At 37.5% G+C, this 19,508-nt stretch overlaps 1 protein-coding gene across 11 annotated transcripts in view; it reads right to left on the bottom strand.

Annotated features, from left to right (window-relative positions):
* UNC80 (unc-80 homolog, NALCN channel complex subunit) overlaps window positions 1–19,508 on the bottom strand; it is a 229,246-nt gene that overhangs the window by 72,212 nt on the left and 137,526 nt on the right. For 9 of the 11 annotated variants that reach the window (XM_054549776.2, XM_054549783.2, XM_054549786.2 and 6 more), the window contains 7 exons: window positions 15,961–16,068; window positions 14,688–14,826; window positions 10,585–10,766; window positions 9,882–10,013; window positions 6,853–7,039; window positions 6,155–6,286; window positions 1,566–1,709 (listed from right to left, as the gene is read on the bottom strand). In XM_054549776.2, the coding sequence (XP_054405751.1) occupies window positions 1,566–1,709; window positions 6,155–6,286; window positions 6,853–7,039; window positions 9,882–10,013; window positions 10,585–10,766; window positions 14,688–14,826; window positions 15,961–16,068 (1,024 nt within the window). The remainder of the gene's footprint in view (window positions 1–1,565; window positions 1,710–6,154; window positions 6,287–6,852; window positions 7,040–9,881; window positions 10,014–10,584; window positions 10,767–14,687; window positions 14,827–15,960; window positions 16,069–19,508) is intronic. The other 2 variants (XM_054549777.2, XM_054549782.2) reach the window with 1 other exon arrangement.

Below are 19,508 nucleotides of genomic sequence, written 5' to 3'. Positions count from 1 at the left end.
TCAAAACTTTAAAAATGTTCATATTATTTTTATTTTAATTGCTTAAGTAAGGCAGTTTCATGCTTAAAACATGAAAAATACGAAAAAATGCAAAGAGAAAAATAAGACTGGGAAGTCCACTCACCACAGAAACAACTATTAACAGTTTGGAGTATGTCCTTTCACATACATGAAATATATACTTACGTGCATTATTTTATTTATTTATTTATTTTGAGATGGAGTCTCACTCTGTTGCCCAGGCTGAAGTGCAGTGGTGCGGTTTCAGCTCACTGCAACCTCCGCCTTCCACGTTCAAGCAATTCTCCTGCCTCAGCCTCATGAGTAGCTGGGATTACAGGCATGTGCCACCACACCTGGCTAATTTTTGTATTTTTAGTAGAGACAGGGTTTTGCCACATTGGCCAGGCTGGTCTCGAACTCCTGATCTCAAGTGATCTGCCTGCCTCGGCCTTCCAAAGTGCTGGGATTACAAGCATGAGCCACCATGCCCAGTCTACTTACATGTATTTTAAAATAGTACTATAAATAGAAAATATTCTTTGGTATTCGGTTTTTTACTTAGCAATATATTAACACTTTTTATATTAATATTCATCTAGAATGCAATTCCAGCGTTCACAGAATGTTATCATATGGAGGTACTATGATTAACTAATTGCTTATTGTTAGGGATTTAAAGTCTTTCTAAATATTTTTTATTTTAAATAATGATCAGTGTACAACGTCCTTTATACAGCCCTCATGATTGTCTTAGGAAATTGCTAGAAGCTAAATTTGTGTCAAAAGCTTTTCACACTTTTACGGTTTTTGATACATATCATGAAACTCTGTTCTAGAATGCTTGTATGGAGTTTTATACTTCATCAGCAAAGTATGAGGATGCTCTTTCCCCTGCTTTTTCACCAGCAATAGATATTTTCATTTAAAATAATATTTGCCGACTTTCTGGCTGAAATGTAAGATTTAACTACAGTTTTAAAAAACAATGTTGTTTCCAGGTGTTACTGGCCATTGGACTGCCTGCTGATATCCTTTGCCCAGTTTTCTAATGGGGTTTTAAAAAATTATTAGTGAGTTATAAGAGCTTTTTTAAATGTAACGTTAAGAAATTAACCTTTGTCTGTCACAAATGTTACTCATCTTTTCCCTTAGTTTATCGTTTCATTTTGCAATTATTATTTTTAGGTAGTTAGTACTTCTGGAAAGGTAATCACATAAGAGAGATGGTATTAGTGGTGTCAAGCTAATAGCTAAGATTTCTAAGGTTTGATTTCTATGTGGCTAAATAATTATTGTGTTGTTCTGTTCTCTGGTCACGAACAATGCTCCTGGACCCAACTACTTATTTTAAATGAGATTTTTTTGGCCATAAAGGTAGAGGGAGAAGGAGGTGGAGAGAGTGACACTGTTAGTGCAGTATGTTACAAATCTGTAATTATAATATGTGCATAAAACAGTTCAACATGTGGCCAGTAGATAATGTGTTTAAGAGCAACCTACTGTCTTCTATCAGATAAACAGCTTAAGAATGTCACTGATGATCTGACTGTTCAAAACTGTACCTGCTACTCCATCTTCCCGCACCTCACCATCCTCCATCAGATGAACAATGGGAAGTACTGCTGCACAGATGCATGCTGGGAACACTGCTTGTGGGGGCTGAGGCACATGGTGGTTTGGCGTGTGTTCAGTGTTATGTTCCTCATCTAAAATGGGAGACAAAATCAGGGTGCTTTTCTCAGTAACGTAATTCTTTGTTGTTACTGTTGTTTTGAGATAGGGTCTCACTCTGTCACCCAGGCTGGAGTGCAGTGGCATGATCACTGCTCACTGCAGCCTCGACTTCTTGGGCTCAAGAGATCCTCCTGTCTCAGCCTCCAGAGTAGCTGGGACCACATAGGTGTGCCACCACACCTGACTAATTTTTTTATTTTTTGTAGAGATGAGTCCTCACTATGTTGCCCCGGTCGGTCTGGAACTACCGGGCTCAAGCAATCCTCCCACCTCCACCCGCCAGAGTGCTGAACTTACAGGCATAAGCCACTGCATTTGGCCTCAGTAATGTAATTTTCACGCAACATTTCTCAGTTCAAGGCCTACTTATTTAACAGCATAATCCTAGCAATGAGAAAATGCCAACATTTGAAAAAAGATTACATTACACAAAGTGCCTCTTCATTTTATAACAAATAAAAAAAACCAGCCCACTTTCCAAGTACCATTATTCTTGTTTGGTAGAGAAGCAAAGCACAGACATTCCGGGACAAGTGGATCGGTTCACAATATTAAATCAATGAACATAAAATTCTAAGCAGAGACTAAGACATTTTTCATAGATGCAACTGGTTGTGTGCATGTGAGTGTGTGAGAGATAGTAAGCAGTAATATGGGGTAGAAGAAAACACACATGCATTTAGGATAAGAATGACATAGCCCACTCATATTAATGTTTTCATCCTCATTGATAAATACAATAACAAATTAATAATAAATATAATTGCACATAAGAATAAAGGAAAAAGTTAGATTTAGTAGGCAAGGAAAGTAGAAAAGGCATTTAACAGCTTATTAATATGAAAATATACATGTCACTTTTCTAAAGCACTAAAGAATTGTGAGTGTTTGATTCTCAGATTAAACTTACGTGACTATTTGGGATTTTAGAAGGCCTATGAAGGACTAGAGGGTAAGAGACTTATACTGTCATTCTCAGTCCAGGCTTTGAGAGGTGAAGCCAGCTGATCTTCTGGGTCAGATGGGGACTTGGAGAACTTTTGTGTCTAGCTAAAGGATTGTAAATGCACCAATCAGCGCTCTGTGTCTAGCTAAAGGATTGTAAACACACCAATCAGCACTCTGTAAAATTGCACCAGTCAGTGCTCTGTGTCTAGCTAAAGGATTGTAAACGCACCAATCAGCACTCTGTAAAATGGACCAATCAGCACTCTGTAAAATGGACCAATGGATGTGGGAGGGGCCAAATAAGGGAATAAAAGCTGGAATAAAATAAAATAAGGGAATAAAAGCTGGCCACCCAAGCCAGTAGCGGCAACCCACTTGGGTCCCCTTCCACACTGCAGAAGCTTTGTTCTTTCGCTCTTCACAATAAATCATGCTGCTGCTCACTCTTTGGGTCCACATTACCTTTATGAGCTGTAACACTCACTGCGAAGGTCCGCAGCTTCATTCTTGAAGTCAGCGAGACCAAGAACCCGCCGGAAGGAATAAATTCCGGACACAGCTTCGTAGTAGATGCATGTGGAAATCTTTAAAAATGTATATAGATATAGTGGACCAAGCACTTCTGGAACAGTGGAGTATAGATCCCTGAAATCCGTTCTTCCATAAAAGCAATGAGAATACCATGAAACACACTTTTTTTCAGAGCTTTCAAAATTTACCAAAAGCTTGGAACTATTTGAGGAGCATGTATTAAAAAAATAAACAAAAAAAAAAAAAGGGAAAAAAGACCGGTGGTATTTCTGGCTTTTTAACTTGCCCTACTCACCTCCCTGTCTTCCTAGGTCCTTAGGAGCCTTGAAAATTGACAACCTTGTAACCATGGTAGCTGTTAAAACCAGCAGCCTAGCAGCCACTGGATGGGCAGAGCAGTTTTGGAGCTCCCTAAAAGCCTCAACACCAGAGAATTGTCACTACTTGACCTATCTAGAACCCCATGGAAAATCCCTGCTCACAAGATTTGTCTTTATTTAGCTTGACTTAAAGCTTAGTGCAAACAGCTTTATCCCCAGGACATTTACCAAAAAAAAAAAAAAAAAAAAATTCAGCAACAATTATTTAACATTGTAGCTGTCTGAGGTGCTCATATGAGTTGGGAGAAGCTGGAGGCTGAAAAAAGTCTTAAAAGGCAAATCTGGGGAATGAGATTTCTAGGGGGCTTGCAAATCACTGACATATTCCTGGTTATCTAGATGGCTGTACATATGTACAAGGTTGTGCACATGCCCAGGAAAGACCTGAGAAATTCCTGATCTCTCATGTTTGGCTAACCTTGAAGCTCTACGCAAGCAGAAAGTACAAAAATGAAGGGCAGAGTTTTAAACTACTGGAACACTGAAGATGTGCCTCAACACACCCAAAGTGGTCCTCAGTAAAGGCTGGAAGACTTATTAGTTCAAGGCACTTAAGAAAATCTCTGTCTAATCATTACCTGACCACTAATGTAACTGAGCAGGGATTTCAGTGCTCACACTCAACAAAGGCTTATGCACTTTACAAATTAGTCAAGGAAAGTTACTAAACAAACAAATAGCAACACAATAACAACAAAAAATCCTGATGAGGAAAGGGGGACATTTGATTTGCAGAGTTTCCACATTATATAATTTAAATTGTCCATTTTTCAATAAAAAGTTATAAGACATATAAGAAACCTGGAAAATATTGCCCATATACAGAAATAAAAGCAGTCAACATAAACTAACCCTGAGGAAGCTTAAATGTTGGACTTACTAGACAAAGATTTTGTCAGCTATTATAAATATGTTTTATTTTAATATAATGTTGTAAATGTTATATAAAACATATTATCTTATAAAGTTATTATAAGATAAAGATATAAATAAAACTATGTCTTTCACATGGCATATCTTATATTTTAAAATGGCAGACATATATCTTACCTTATCCAAAACTGCAATAAATGTAAACTGACTAATCAAAAGGCAAAATTAGCAGAATAGATAAAAACAAACAAATGTGAATCAACTGTTATGTTTAAGAGACGTAATTTAGTTTCAAAGACACAAATAAGATGAAAGAAAAGGATGAAAGAAGATATGCCATACAGACAGCAATAAAAAATGATGTGGAGTATCTATGTTAACATCAGACAAAGTATACTGTAAGTGAAAAATTTGTACCACAGGCAAAACAGAGCATGTTATAATGATAAAATAATCAATGAGAAAGACACAACAATTATACAAATATCTGCATATCAAGATTTCATGGTACCGAGAGAAGGACTGACATACAGATCAGTAGAACAGAACTGAAAGACCATAAATATACTTCTACATTTATGTTCAATTGCTTTTTGACAAAGGTGCCAAGAAAATTCAATGGAGAAAAATAGTCTTTTCTATAAATAGTGCTGGGACAACTAGTTATCTAAATGCAAAATTCTAACTCATAACATAACAAATATTAACTCAAAGTTGATCACACAGCTAAATATAAATGCTAAAACTCTTAGAAGAAAACATAGGAGTAAATCTTTGTGACCTTGGATTAGATAAATTGCAACCTTGGATTAGACAATTGTTTCTTAGATATGACACTGAAAGCACAAATGACAAAAGAAAAAACACACACATTGGACCTAATTAAAATAAAAAATTTTATGCCTCAAAGTTACCTTTAAGAAAGTAAAAAAGACACTCGCTTCTCAGCCTTTTGGCTAAGATCAAGTGAAGAAAGTAAAAAGACAAACTACGAAATGGGAGAAAATATTTGCAAATCATATATCTGATAAGTGACTTATATCCAGAATGTATAAATAGTACTTATAATTTAACAGTTAAAAGACAAATTGCCCAATTTAAAGTGGGCAAAAGATTTGAATGAATACTTTTACAAAGAAGATATACATATGGTCAATAAGCATACGAAAAGATGCTCCATACCGTTTGTCATTAGGGAAGTGCAAATAAAAATCACATTGAGTTACCACTTTATACCCACAGGGATGAATAAAAAAAAAAAAAAAAACTAGGAACACGCACTGAAATCAGCTGAGGAGGTTTTAAAAACACTGATGGGTCCTACCCTCAGAGATTTTGCTTTGGTCTTAGGTGTGGTTGGAACTTTTTTTTTAAGCTTCCCAGTTGGTTGTAATGTACTGTAGCTAGGTGGAAAACTATTAACTGTCTAGAATGATGTATTCTGAACCCTCAGCAATATGATTACATGCAATGTAATTAAAATAGAGCCAACTTAAAAATGACAATTGCTGACGTAAGTCAACAATTTTTTTTAAAGGATGGCATGCTAATTTTTTTTAGAATGTCAAGTCATGAGACAAGTTATTTATTGAAGACAGTGTAATCAAGTGAGATAATGATCTTAACTGGAAAGTGTTTCAAAACACATAAGTCAGGAGAAATAAAACGTATGCAACAGGACACACCTTCAGCACTGACGGCTGAACGCACTGACCAGACTGACCCGCGGCGGAAGGAATAATTCCTGTGGGAAGTGCTGGAGGTGCAGGATGGACTCACAGACAGTCGACGGGATGCCAGATTGGTGACTTCTTCTACTGGCAAACAAAATGGGGAATGTGAACTTTGGCTTTATAACAAAACAGTTATCATTATCACATTGTTGTTGTATCACAAATGCATACTGCTCTCAGACCATAAGGCTTAAATAATTTTAAGTGTACTTAGAAAAGGAAAAATAAAAATTAAAAAAGCCCTACAGAGGAAAGACAGAAAATATCCCCCAAAGTTTTTACAAAAGCAGGACAGAGAATCACTCAATTCAGAATGATTAATTAATCATTTTTCGATACCAACTGAAAAACTGCACTTGTGAAGGTTGAAAGTAGTTAATGAAAGATTGGTTGCATTTACTTTAATACACATACTGGATTCAGCAGTTCCCCAAATCATTCATTTAATGTAACTAATGTCCTCCTCTGAAAATGGCTAACTCTAAACTTCAGAAAACAACTTTTCTCTTTCTTTGGTTAGTGTCAGGAAGTGAGAGAGAGATGGAAGGGGGCATATCACCTCATGTCACATAAAATTGTCAATGTTAATTTCAGAGCACGTTATTTCCCTGAGACTCAGCCCCCCAAGAAGTCCTGTGTGCAGAGGGCACCTTCTTCTTCCGGCTCTGAGTTGGGCGTGCATGTGGGCTCATAGCAAGCCTCCTGGGTGATGGGGATGGCGGTGATGAGGCTGGCTTCTCTACCAAGTCGTTTCTTTTCTTCCTCCTGCTGCAAGTTCTTTAAGATGTGTTCTGCCCTTTGATGGGAGCGGGACACAGCCCGGGCTGAAAAGGATTTCTGTGGAGACACAAAGGCAAGTTCATTTAAAAGCAATTCTTCTGCAAGGTCACAGGCATAAAGAGTGTTCCAATGAATTACACAAATGTAGTAGTTTGTCCTCAGGAAATGTTAGGATACCCATGATCCAGTTTCATGGATATTTGTCTTTTTACCAAATTTCCAAGCTGTGTATGGTTAAGCTGTTTTTTTTTAATTCAACCAGAATGATTCTTCATGAACACCTATAATTTCTGGAAGGAATCCTATTTAATCTTAGGATTTGAGGGGATATCAATGATTTGCTCTTTAAATATTATGATCAAATAAAATTTTTAAGTACTCTATTTCTTTGTAGAATGTTTTGCACTGTTTTTAAAAGGACATTTATTTCAGGCTGGGTGCAGTGGCTCACATCTGTAATCCTAGCACTTTGGAAGGCTGAGGCGGGTGGATCACTTGAGGTGAGGAGTTTGAGACCAGCCTGGGCTACATGGTGAAACCCCATCTCTACTAAAAATACAAAAATTAGCTGGGCGTGGTGGCGCATGCCTGTAATCCCAGCTACTCAGGAGGCTGAGGCACGAGAATTGCTTGAACACAGGAGGCAGAGGTTGCAGTGAGCCGAGATCACACCACTGCACTCCAGCCTGGGCAACAGAGTGAGACCCTGTCTCAAAAAAAAAAAATAAGGACATTTATTTCATAAGGTTAATAAAATTGAAAGTCAGAACCATGGAAAGGAGGAAGAAAGAGAGATCTCTCATATAAACCAGTTAGTTATATGGCTTATTTCATTTCTGTAGCTCAAGTATATGTCACACTATAAACACTTAATAATATTTGTGGAAACAAAGTTCTGGAATGAAAAATATGAGAGCTGATAGTGTTACTAAGGTTGAATGTAAAATCTGACTCTATTTAACAGTAGCCAAGGCATACTGGAAAAATATCAAGAAAAACTCACTCCTCCATAGATGAAGGATCAGGAACAATGAAGAAAAGAAGATTCACTGTAAAACAGCTATTCTATTCATGTCTTAATGATGATGCTTATGCCCAGACAAGCTCCAAGAGCTTTTGAGACAGAGTCAGTGGCCTCTGAGCAGGGAAGTGATCATTGGAGTTCTTCTCTAATCCAGTTGAAGTAATGTTTATGCACAATGGCAATTCCAGAACTCTTTGTTGGCTTATAGTCACACAGGGTTCAAGAGACAGGCAGGGGATGTTGATTACTCTTCTACAGGGCTGCATTTGTAGACAATCCCTTTATGGAGGCTCTTAACATAAGACTAAAGGTTTCCTATGTTGAATGGTAGAGTAGCAATTAAGAGCATTTTTTTTTTTCTTTTTGAGATGGAGTTTCGCTCTTGTCGCACAGGCTGGAGTACAATGGCACAATCTCAGCTCATTGCAACCTCCACCTCCTGGGTTCAAGCGATTCTCCTGTCTCAGCCTGCTGAGTAGCTGGGTTTACAGGTGTCTGCCACCATGCCCAGCTAATTTTTGGACTTTTAGTACAATCCATTTTCAGAGCCAGGTAGCTAAGCTGGTTTATTATATTAAGGCATAAGGTAAGAACTGTGGAATGAGAAAGATAACTGGATATAAAATCAAAGTACTTGATTTCAAATCCACAGTGAGCTTGGGATACAGATTGTGGCTGGCTCAGATGAACCCACCACCTCTTCAGGAGAAAAATCAAAGATAACTTTATGTTGGTGGTTCAGATGCTGAAATTACTGCACATATGGAAGAAGAACCAGGTGTGTATTTCTCTTTGGCAAGATACCATCAGATATGAAGGTAGAATTAAAATAAAATAGGCATATTGTGATGGGAAAGAGTTTAAAAAACAGTTCTCCAAAGCAAGCGACAAATGCCTAGAAATACTATGAGTAATATGCAAAGATGTTCAAACTAATTTCATATATTCAACTAAATTTTTCAAAGAAGTGTGAATAAAATAAACAGTAAGTTGTTTTGGCCATTCCAAGTGGCAATTAAAATAATAACACTAGTTAATAAGATATTTTCAATTCTATTCTATAAGGATAAAGTGATATAACTTTTCTGGGGATATTTTGTGAGATGCATCAAAAACCTTTAATGGTTATTATTTTATTATTGCCATAAATCCCATAGGAATTTATGCAAGGAAACAATGATAAATTTGTGCAAAGAGGTGTTCTTTTTTCTATTTTTGCTTTATTTTCCAAATTTTCTACATTACTCTTGTAATTTAGAAAAATACTATTAAACAGGTGAAAAAGGCATATTCTGAAGATCAGTTTTTTTCAAAAGGTGCATATTCTTGTTTTTTGTCTATAAATGGACTGTGTTCTAAATCTGACCATTTATGAGTTATATTACATATAGCAGTAATAAGAGCAGGGGTCTCAGAGTGATGTCTGTGATGATGATACTGATGATCGACAAAATGAAGAATAAACTAAGGTTCAAACAAGGAAATAGCTGCCAATTCTCTTCTTTTTCTTATTTTTTTCAGGGCCAGGGTCCTTAACTTGGCGTATGTATTATTGGTTAAATGAGTATGTTCGTTTGTAATAAATAGAGGCAAAAGGGCCACCTTTGGCCAAGAAATCAATGCCTAATGCTTTTAGTAGCTTTAAAAGGTGGCTTCTGCTTTGATTATAAAACAAGACTTTTTTTTTTTTTGAGATCTGCAAGTGCTCGCTACTCGATATTATTCTCTCTATTATATTCACAAGGACAAAGACGTTTTGTGCTGACTTTCTGTGTTATTATTACATTCTTACGATGAGAATGAACAAATTACCACAAACATTAATTGTTCTATTTTACACGTACACCATGGAACCTGGAAGTGTCTGTTACTCACAGACTGGTCTTCGTTAATGGGGTCCTGGACACTCCCGCTGCACTGAGGAACCCACGGTGGGTCAAACATTGGGACAGATGGCATTCCAAGCACCGGCGAGGGAAGGGTGAAATTGATACTGGGAGGCGGAATCTGTTCGTTGACATCAGAAAAATTAGGTGAGAGGGAATATAAGCTAGAATGAGGCTGAAGTATAATGATGACACAATCTGTCTCAGGAAGTGTTAATGATCCAAATGACTTCGCACAGAATGAACAAGAATTTTAGAAAAGCTATTTGCCAAGATTTTCTGTTATAGAGCACAAGATGAACCTATCTGGGCCTCAGTTTACTAATTCATTAAAGGCTTTCAATCAAATGATCTCTATTTGAGTTTATCATCCCATCCTCCAAAACACACCTGTAAGTTTATATATAGCAAAATGTTTAGAAGATAATTCCCTAGACTTTCATATGCTTACCTCTGGGAATGCTGGTGAGATTTTGAGGTTTATAGAGACTTGATTTTCTTACTTTATATTCTTCTATATTTTAATTTTTTAACAGTAGGAATGCATTCATGTATGTTAGGTTTACTTATATAATAAGAGAGAAAAAAGAAGAATATCTTTGGCCACATACTGTGACTTTGAGGTTCAAGTGTTTAAACAAACCTTGGGGTGGGTTTGCTAATGTAACTCCTCTGTGAGAAGTATCCCTCACCTTAAAAATCTGCTGTGCCCCTTCCTCCATCCGGGGCCAGACCTGATAGCGAAACCTCCAGAGCGTGTGGAACTTGAGGACAGCGTTCAGCCTCTGCACGGTCTCCGGGTGGTGGAACTCTGACATCAGCATGTCGGACACAGCCTCAGGCACCTTCACTGCACACAGCAGGAACATGGCAGCTAGAGACAGTCAACAATTCATCAGCTATGCTTCTAAAATATTGCTTAGTTCCTGGGGTTGGGGAGAAGTGGAAACTACTTCTATCTTCTGAAAATGACTCCTGAGCTACATGGAGCTAGGCTACCAGCACTGGCAAAAGCAAACCTTCTTTGTACCACCCACAGCCTTCCAATAGCTGGTGCGAGGGCAGCAACAACATGACATTTCAGTAGAATCACTCATTCTAAGCAAAGTTTCCTTTGACTCACAGTGAAAAGTGAATGCCAGAGGAAGCAAATGAAATTTAAAAAGTACGTCCTGAAATATGTTTTTTAGGAGATAGCTAGAGTCATCTCTTAGTAACCCAAGGACGATAAATAGTTATCCTTTAAAAACTACCTCATTTACATTAGCTACATTTAAAAAATTCCACATCATAGACTCTATTAGAAACATATATCCTTCCCAGAGATAGAAGAGGTTGAGAAGCCAAAAGAGATTTAATGAGTCATAATACCATGAAAAATTATTGTGAAAAGCCAAATATCAGTAAGCGAAAGGCCAGGCTCCATGATAAGTTATAAAGCTAATGAATAATGAGCCTTATAAATAAACTTTATAACACAGAGGAGCCAGTGGCAGTTATAAAAACATACCCTACATGAGTATGTCATGAATCTCTCATGTTCTCTTTCACAGAGCCTAACAATGTGCTTAGGCAGTTGTGCCAGAAGAAATGGGGTTAAATCCTAGTAGCTCTTATACTTCTCTGCCATGAGATCTTGGGCAAGCCTCTTAACTTCTCTTAGCTTGCGATTTTCTTTATTGGCAAACCTCCCAATAAGAACAATAATTTGGAAGAATACCTGCTTCCAAAATTGTTTTTAGAATAAAATAAAAGAATATATGAGAAAGTGCTTTGTGAAGTGAAAAGTACAATGCATTTCTAAAGTATATTGTTTTTTAAAAATAGAGGCAATAGTTGTAGTTGTAATGGGAAGGGCATCTATCTGTGCAGTCAGAAAACCTGGGTTTGGTTTCCTTGCCCTTTGAGCTGTGTGAACTTAGATATGTCCTATCAATTCCCTGACTCAAATTTGCTCATCTATAGAATGGTTTATCAATAAGATAATGCATATGATCTAGTTCTATAACAAATGCTAGTTATTGTAATCATTATCTTTTGATAATACTTTTCTTTAGCCTACTAGGTGTTTAAGTCTCTACTCTTTCTCCTTTCCTTGCTTTTCTTTAAAATGAAACCCACCCTGCCTCAATTTTTAAACACTAGGCTCATTCTTTAAGTCACTGCAAAGTTCTATCTTAATCTCTACTGAAAAAGTTTTCTTGTAATGCTCACGAATCCTCAGATCCAATGGTGTTTGTATAGCATTTGTTTCCTTTCAGTTTTTAATACCTTCATAACAATCTCCTTGAAGAATTATTTTCCTTTGCTTCCACAGCTTGAGATTATTTGAGTTCTGTACTTTTCTGATCACTTTTTCTGGCTGGGCTTCTTCCTCTGGTCCTCTAGATGTGGAGAAGACCAGTGGCTTAGTGGTCATTCCTCATCTCTTTCTTCTCTACTGACCCTCTCCCAGAGAGCCCATCTACTCTCATTATTTCAGCTGCCATGTATACAAACTTGTTCCCCAAGTTTACCTCTAACTTTGGCCTTCCTCTTTAGTTTCAGTGTCATGTCACCAATCACATATTACCAACTCTCCTTCATCTAAAAATTACTATTTCTTTTTGAAAAAAATTTAAAATTTTATTTTAAAAATATGCACATAATATTTGTACACATGGAGTACATGTAGTATTTTGTTATATGAATAGAATGTAATGATCAAGTCAGAGTATTTAAAATATCCACTACCTTGAGTACTTATTATTTCCATGTGTTGGAAACATTTCAAGTCCTGTCTTCTAGCTATTTTAAAATATACAATACTTTGTTATTAACAATAGTCACACTACTATGCTTTTGAACACTAGGACTTATTCCTTTTGTCTTAACTGTATGTTTGTACCCATTAGCCAACTTCTCCTCATCCTTCCTCTACAACAAAACACTATTTTTAAAACCAAAGTATTCCACATATTGCTGCAGTATCAAACTTAGTAACAATTCACACTCTGTATACAACATTGCTGTATGGCTCAGAAACCACCACTGGTTTTTCACAATTCAGCGGAAGGTCCACAATCATAAGCCTGTCATTCAAAGTCAGTTACAAGCTGAGTCCCACTCACCTTTCTAATATGGACTTGTGACCCCTCTACAAAAGCCATGCTAGCCATGTTAGTCTTCAGTCTCCTCAGGCTTTCCAAAAAGCCCAGTGCACTTCCACATTCACCCAGTTGTTTTTTTTTTTTTTGGAGACAGAGTCTCACTCTGTCACCCAGGCTGGAGTGCAGTGGCACAATCTTGGCTCACTGCAAGCTCCACCTCCCGGGTTCACGCCACTCTCCTGCCTCAGCCTCCCAAGTAGCTGGGACTACAGGTGCCTGCCACCATGCCACGCTAATTTTTTTTTTTTTTTTGTATTTTTAGTAGAGATGGGGTTTCACCATGTTAGCCAGGATGGTCTCGATCTCCTGACCTCGTGATCCGCCCGTCTTGGCCTCCCAGTTTTGCACCCACCATCTTCCCTTCCTGGCTAACTTCTAGGTGTTCTTTAAAGCCCCGTCCACCTGTTTATATTTTCCATGGAAGTTTCCATGACTATCCCACATTCGGGGAGTGTGCCATTCCCTGAACTCCTATAGCGCTCTCTGAGAAGCAAAAACCTAGGCTTTAATGTGAACAAAGATATTTTACCAAGATATTTATTTCAGTATGGTATAAAAGAGCAAAAGGCTGGACTCCACCTAAATTTTCATCAATAGATCTTGTTTAAATAAATTACTATATGTCTATTCATTCAGTGGAACATTTTGTGGCAATTAAAAAGAGAAGAGGTAAAACTATAAACTGATATTTAAAAACAGTCTCCTAGATATAAATGAAAAAATTCAAAGTGCACTTACAGCATGTCCCATTTGCATGAAAAACAAAACATGCAATATATAACTTACACATATACATACATATATATGTGTGTGTGTGTATATACACGTGTATATATATATATACACATATATACACGTGTATATATATATATGCACATACACACACACACACACACACACACACACACACACGTAGTTTACCCTAGAAGGATTCCTGAGAAACTTAAAGGATTCCTGAGAAACTTAAAAATTGTTGCCTTTGGGGAAAGGAATGGTGCGGGGAGAGGGAAGGGGGCTGGGAGATGGGGAGAGGGGGGCGGGTCATACGAGAGAGGGCAATACTTTTAACTTCATACAATTTTGTATTACTTGAATTTTTATCACGTGTATTTTGAAATTAAAATAACCACATACAAATTTAGGGATCTGTGCAAAAAGTAGAAAAATGAAGAATACACATTTTGCCTCTATCACTAACTAGCTATGTGGCCTTGGACAAATCACTTAAATTTTAATACATTTGCTTTGATATTACCTTTTGGACACAGAACATTACTCACATAAGATTTGACAAAGTTAATTATGGTGGTGCATGTTAAATCTAGGAGATGACACAAAAAAGAACTTTGTCTCTTGTGAAATATAGTGAAAGTGCAGGATCTGGGGAAAATCATTCTCTATAATTTGGTAACACCCTGAGAGAGACATATGCTTTGGTGCAGACCATATGGTGAAATTGGAAGGGAGCACACAAACCCTGGGTCTACCTTCCTATAGCACACAGCTCTAGAGTCTACAGTTATAGCAATTGCCATTAACTTGACCTAGGAGCAAAAATAGAATGAAAACACCTCTCTCTTATTTAAACACTTGGATCACTAATGGCAGTGGCAGCAGGCACAGCGTTCCAGGTGGTCTTTCTTTACCTGCTGCCCCTGCCATGTGCTCATCCATGCTGAGCAGGAGCTCCCAGGCAGCTGGCTGGATGTCTCCGTACATCTCCTCTGTCAGAATTGGTGCTGCCTTGATTAACAGAGATAAGGGAGCAGGCGACAAGCTCATCACCTGGGAAAAGATGGAAATCATGTTTTAAAATCTTTTAAGACAGTGAATACTGCACTTCTCTTGAAACTTAAAAGCCACTTCCCCATCTCTGCTTGCCTTAAGTGACCTTAAAATGCTTTCTAAAATGGGAGCACATTTAGTTGACATGGCATATGATAGATAAGCTTTATACCTTATAACTGAAGCATAATTATAAAAAAATACACTAATTTTATGACGTTTTTCACCACAAAATTGCTTTTCAACCACCAAGGAGTAAACTATAGATTGAGTACAACTCCACAAGAAAAGAAAGACCCCAGGAAATACATCTCTGTGTTAAAAGTCTTCATAGATTTTTAAAGGATCCTGTTTTCCTTCCTAATAGTAGATTTCCACCAAAAACTATAAGCAGCCTGTAACTGATGAAAAAGCCCATTGTGAACATGCATGGCATTTCCCTTTGAAATACATAATACATTGTGGTTATTGCCCCAGATTAACCCACAAAATCCTTTATCCATTATTTCTGACAATTTGGGTGACAAATATAGGTTCTAGACAAGTCATCATCATTTTACATTCCAGAAAAATATGAACAATTTTTTTGGGGGGAGAAGATAATGATTTAGAGCTTATGTTGTAATAACAATACAACAATGTGTCAAGCACTGGATAAACAGGTACATGTACCATTTTCTTTAATCCATGCAATAATTCCTTGGGACAGGTCTAGTGTTGTAACCCCCATTTTATAAATGAGGTGACTAAGATCAAGAGAAATTAAACACTTGCCCAAGGTCCCAGAGCCAGAGCAGCAGACATGGGATATGAACCCAGACTGTCTCATTCCAAAACCCGTAAGTGTCACTGTTACGCACATGTGGGAAGTTAGCTCTCCTGCAATGAGGACAGTGAGGAGAGCTGTGGTTCGAACCAAAGTTCCCAAGCCTTGTCTGTGGAAGCTGGCTATCTAGCAACAAGAGATTTTTTTTTCCTTGCACACTTGGTGGCACTCTTGCTCACCAACTGAAGGGGCTTTATGCCAACACTGTACCAACTGACGTCGTATGTCCCAAACATTAGTAAATAGGCTGTCTGGAGTCCCCTCCCTGTTAAAAGTTCCATGAATCCTTCTGATCCAGGTACAAATACCTGAAGTCTGATGTACTTCAGCATTCCGGAATCTTTTTTTCCTTCCAGATTGGCATCTGAAACTCTCTTCTTTAGAGAAGGTGTCCTCAGGCATGACTTATCTGAGCACTGAAAAGACCAGGAATATGTAATAAAGAGTGATGTGTTTTCTAAAAACCCAACAGTGCTATATGTCCCTGCAATTCTCCAGGCAACCATCTTCTAGTGGAAGGGATAATTAAAGGCCTTTTTGTGGGTCCACATTTTCAAAAATTTATAAAAGCAGTTTATTTATAAAAGCAGTTGATTTTATAATAAAAAATTAGCTTAGAGATATTGAGTAATGAATTCCTCTTTGACCTTTGAGGAAACTGGGATCTGGAGAGGTGGAGGAACTTGACTGAGTTGCAAAGCTAGTTATTAGCAGAAAAAGGAAAGGACAAGGATCTCCCCATTTCCATTTCAGCACTAATTATATTTCATCAAGCAGTTAAAAAACACAAATCTTTTAATATATTTAGTCAGATAAAATCCACTCTATCCAATAGTCCTTTCATAGGGTTGGATGCTGCAAGTTGAACGACTTGGTCATAAAGGAGAGAAAACATTTCATAGAGAAGTGTTAGGAAGTTAAGGTCAAATACAGGACTCATCAAGGAAGCATGAGTTCATAGTATCCATTATCAAAGACTGAGTTGTACAGGTAAAATGATTTCTTTTCAAAAACCATACTCTTCTGTAAGAGGCAGCAGCTCTTCTTAAAAACTGTCTCCTCAACCAGGTGATTCATCTACATAAGGACGAATAAGACAATTTCTTCCTCTAACTCCTTAAATGCCAAGGGATGGACTGAATAACGCAGCTGGGAGAAGGATTGAATCTAACGAAGGCAGGCTTATTTTTCCAGAGTCCTGATTCTTCCTATTTTTGCACTCCAGGCTGTGCAAAGAGGGAATCGTTCTCCTCAAACAGAATAAATGCTCATTTGTTTCTCCAGTGTCATGTCACTGAAACACTTTCTCCCTCTAGCCAAGGGAAAAAAAACTGAACTTCTTAAGAATTTTTGAACAGAGCTTCATAGTGTTATGGATAAAGATATTTTGAAAGAAAAGGCAAATCTAAAAGTGCATGGATATTCCAAGAAAGTCTTTCAAAACTCTGACAAAAAGACCCAAGAAAATGCATCTATTATGTGATGAATATAGAACCAACTTTTAAAATGAACCTACTTGAAAACAAGTGAATCAGGGCTCTTGCTGTGCTTTCTAAAGAAAAAATCATGGAGGTGCATACGTGGGAACACATATTATTTGGGGAGATAACTATTGCTTTGCTTTTTTCCCCTGTGAATGTGAAAGCAATATATAGCATAAATAGCATGCCCATTTTATATAATTTGAAGACTGTTCTAAAATCATATATAGCAATAGTTTTCCACATTGATGTAGAGGTGTATCTGACCCTTGGAAAAGAGTCAAGATACTAAAACTGGCACCTCTCTGTTTTATTATTTATATTTATAAAATAATAAATGTACCCCTGCTTGCACTCATTCTCTCTCCTGCCGCCCTGTGAAGGGCTGCCTTCTACCATGATTGTAGGTTTCCCAAGGCCTTCCTAGCCATGAGGAACTGTGAGTCAATTAAGTCTTTCCTTTATAAATTACCCAGTCTAGGGGATTTCTTCATAGCAGCATGAGAACAGACTAATACAATCCCCAACCCAATGATAGGCATTATTAGGTTCCTTTCAGCCTTTTCCCCCATGTGTCTTAGCACAACTGTGATGATGCTATGTGTGGCACACAATTTTAAATGATTCATTTTACTATGATTTTATAACGAGTATTTTTCCATTACAATTATTTAAAACTATGATTCTTAAATTTTGCAAATATTTTACCACTTTCTCTTTTGGCTGGACATCTTTTTCTCCAGGAATTCTTTTGAACAATACTTCTTGATTAAATTACAGGAATTTTAACCAGGCAGATACAGGAAAATACTCAGCACACCAAAAAAAAAAAAAAAAAAAAAAGATAAGCATTTATATTTGTCCCTGATACTCTGTGTTTCTGCCTACCAGGAACAGAAAGTATAAGTCAAGCTCCTCAAATATTTAATATCCTACCATGCTGCCTTAGGAAGCATGGTGTGTTCTGGTGGCCTCATGATACTTAGGGTGCTTGTTTTAGTGGAAAAGGAAGGAAGCTGGAAGGGCTTTCACATCAAGGTGATAAGTTAGTAACTCTTTTTTTTTAAATTTATTATTATTATACTTTAGGTTTTAGGGTACATGTGTGCAATGTGCAGGTTAGTTACATATGTATACATGTGCCATGCTGGTTTTTAATGACTTGATTAGAAGATAGATATCACAGAGATGGGGGTATATATGTGATGGGTTTGGGTACACTCTTATAAAGGTCTTAAAGTCCCTCTACTGGTGTGACTCCTAACTCAGACTACTGGAAGGAGCAGGAGACTAGTTCCAAAGGCATCTACTAGTGGTCCTTTGAAGAGTTAGAGATTTCACTGGACTACAAGATGCACCTAGTGGTTGAAATGACACATCAAGCAGGGATCTGTAGAGAAACTCAAGACTAGCAACCCAAGACCAAAGGACAGAATAGTGATAAATTCTGGAAACAACAGTGATAAATTCTGTCCTTTGGTCTTGGGTTGCTAGTCTTGAGTTTCTCTACAGTTCCCTGCTTGATGTGTAATTTCAACCATTATGTGTATCTTACAGTTCAGTGAAATCTCAAACTCTTCAAAGGACCACTAGTAGATGCCTCTATTCGTGATAAACAGAGATTAGTGATAAATTCTGTCCTTTGGCATTGATAAATTAGTGATTAATTCCTCTACTCAGTCATTGCTGAGGTGATTCTACCAGAGGGAGCTGTGTTCAATGGGAGGCAGTTATGCAGCCTCATGCTCTGTCAGGGATACTTGGGAATCCCTGCTATGGGATAGGGTAGAACTTGGACCAATGACATTTTTCCTATGTATATGTCTTAGAAAAATCCATCCTAGTTGACTCTGTGACTCCTCTCAGCATCCTGACCACTTTTGATTAGATTACGAATGCAAAACCAAATTTTTGACTGGCTAAGGATTTATCACTTGTGGTGTTTGGCCCAAAAGAGGAGGAGATGGCCCCCTCAAATTCCTGTCCTAGGGAATTAAGAGAAACAGAGTCTGAATCATTTAGTGATGCTTGCTGTGCAGAAAAATAATGATGCCATCTTGAAATTTTCAGTCTATGTACAAGATGAATACAGCAACAGGAGCTGGCCAGGGGATAGAATGTTTGTGCAGATGGAGATGATGCAGAAAGCAGCAGAGATGAAAGACTATGTTCATTCTGAAATGGAAAGCAGCTTTGGTTCTCATTCCCCTGAGGCTTAGCTGTTTCTTTTCCTGTCCCTAGTTTCATGAGATTCTACTGTATCCTTTGAAGAATCTTCCTAATTGTTTGAACAAGTTCAATCTTTTGTTCCTTACAACAAAAGATTATTGACTAGAGAGGAATAATAATGGTTTTAAATAAAATTTTGCCTATTC

This window comes from Pongo abelii, chromosome 11, assembly GCF_028885655.2.
Source record: "Pongo abelii isolate AG06213 chromosome 11, NHGRI_mPonAbe1-v2.0_pri, whole genome shotgun sequence".
In the NCBI taxonomy this organism is placed as follows: Eukaryota; Metazoa; Chordata; class Mammalia; order Primates; family Hominidae; genus Pongo; species Pongo abelii.
This window is presented reverse-complemented; position numbering and strand designations above follow the sequence as displayed.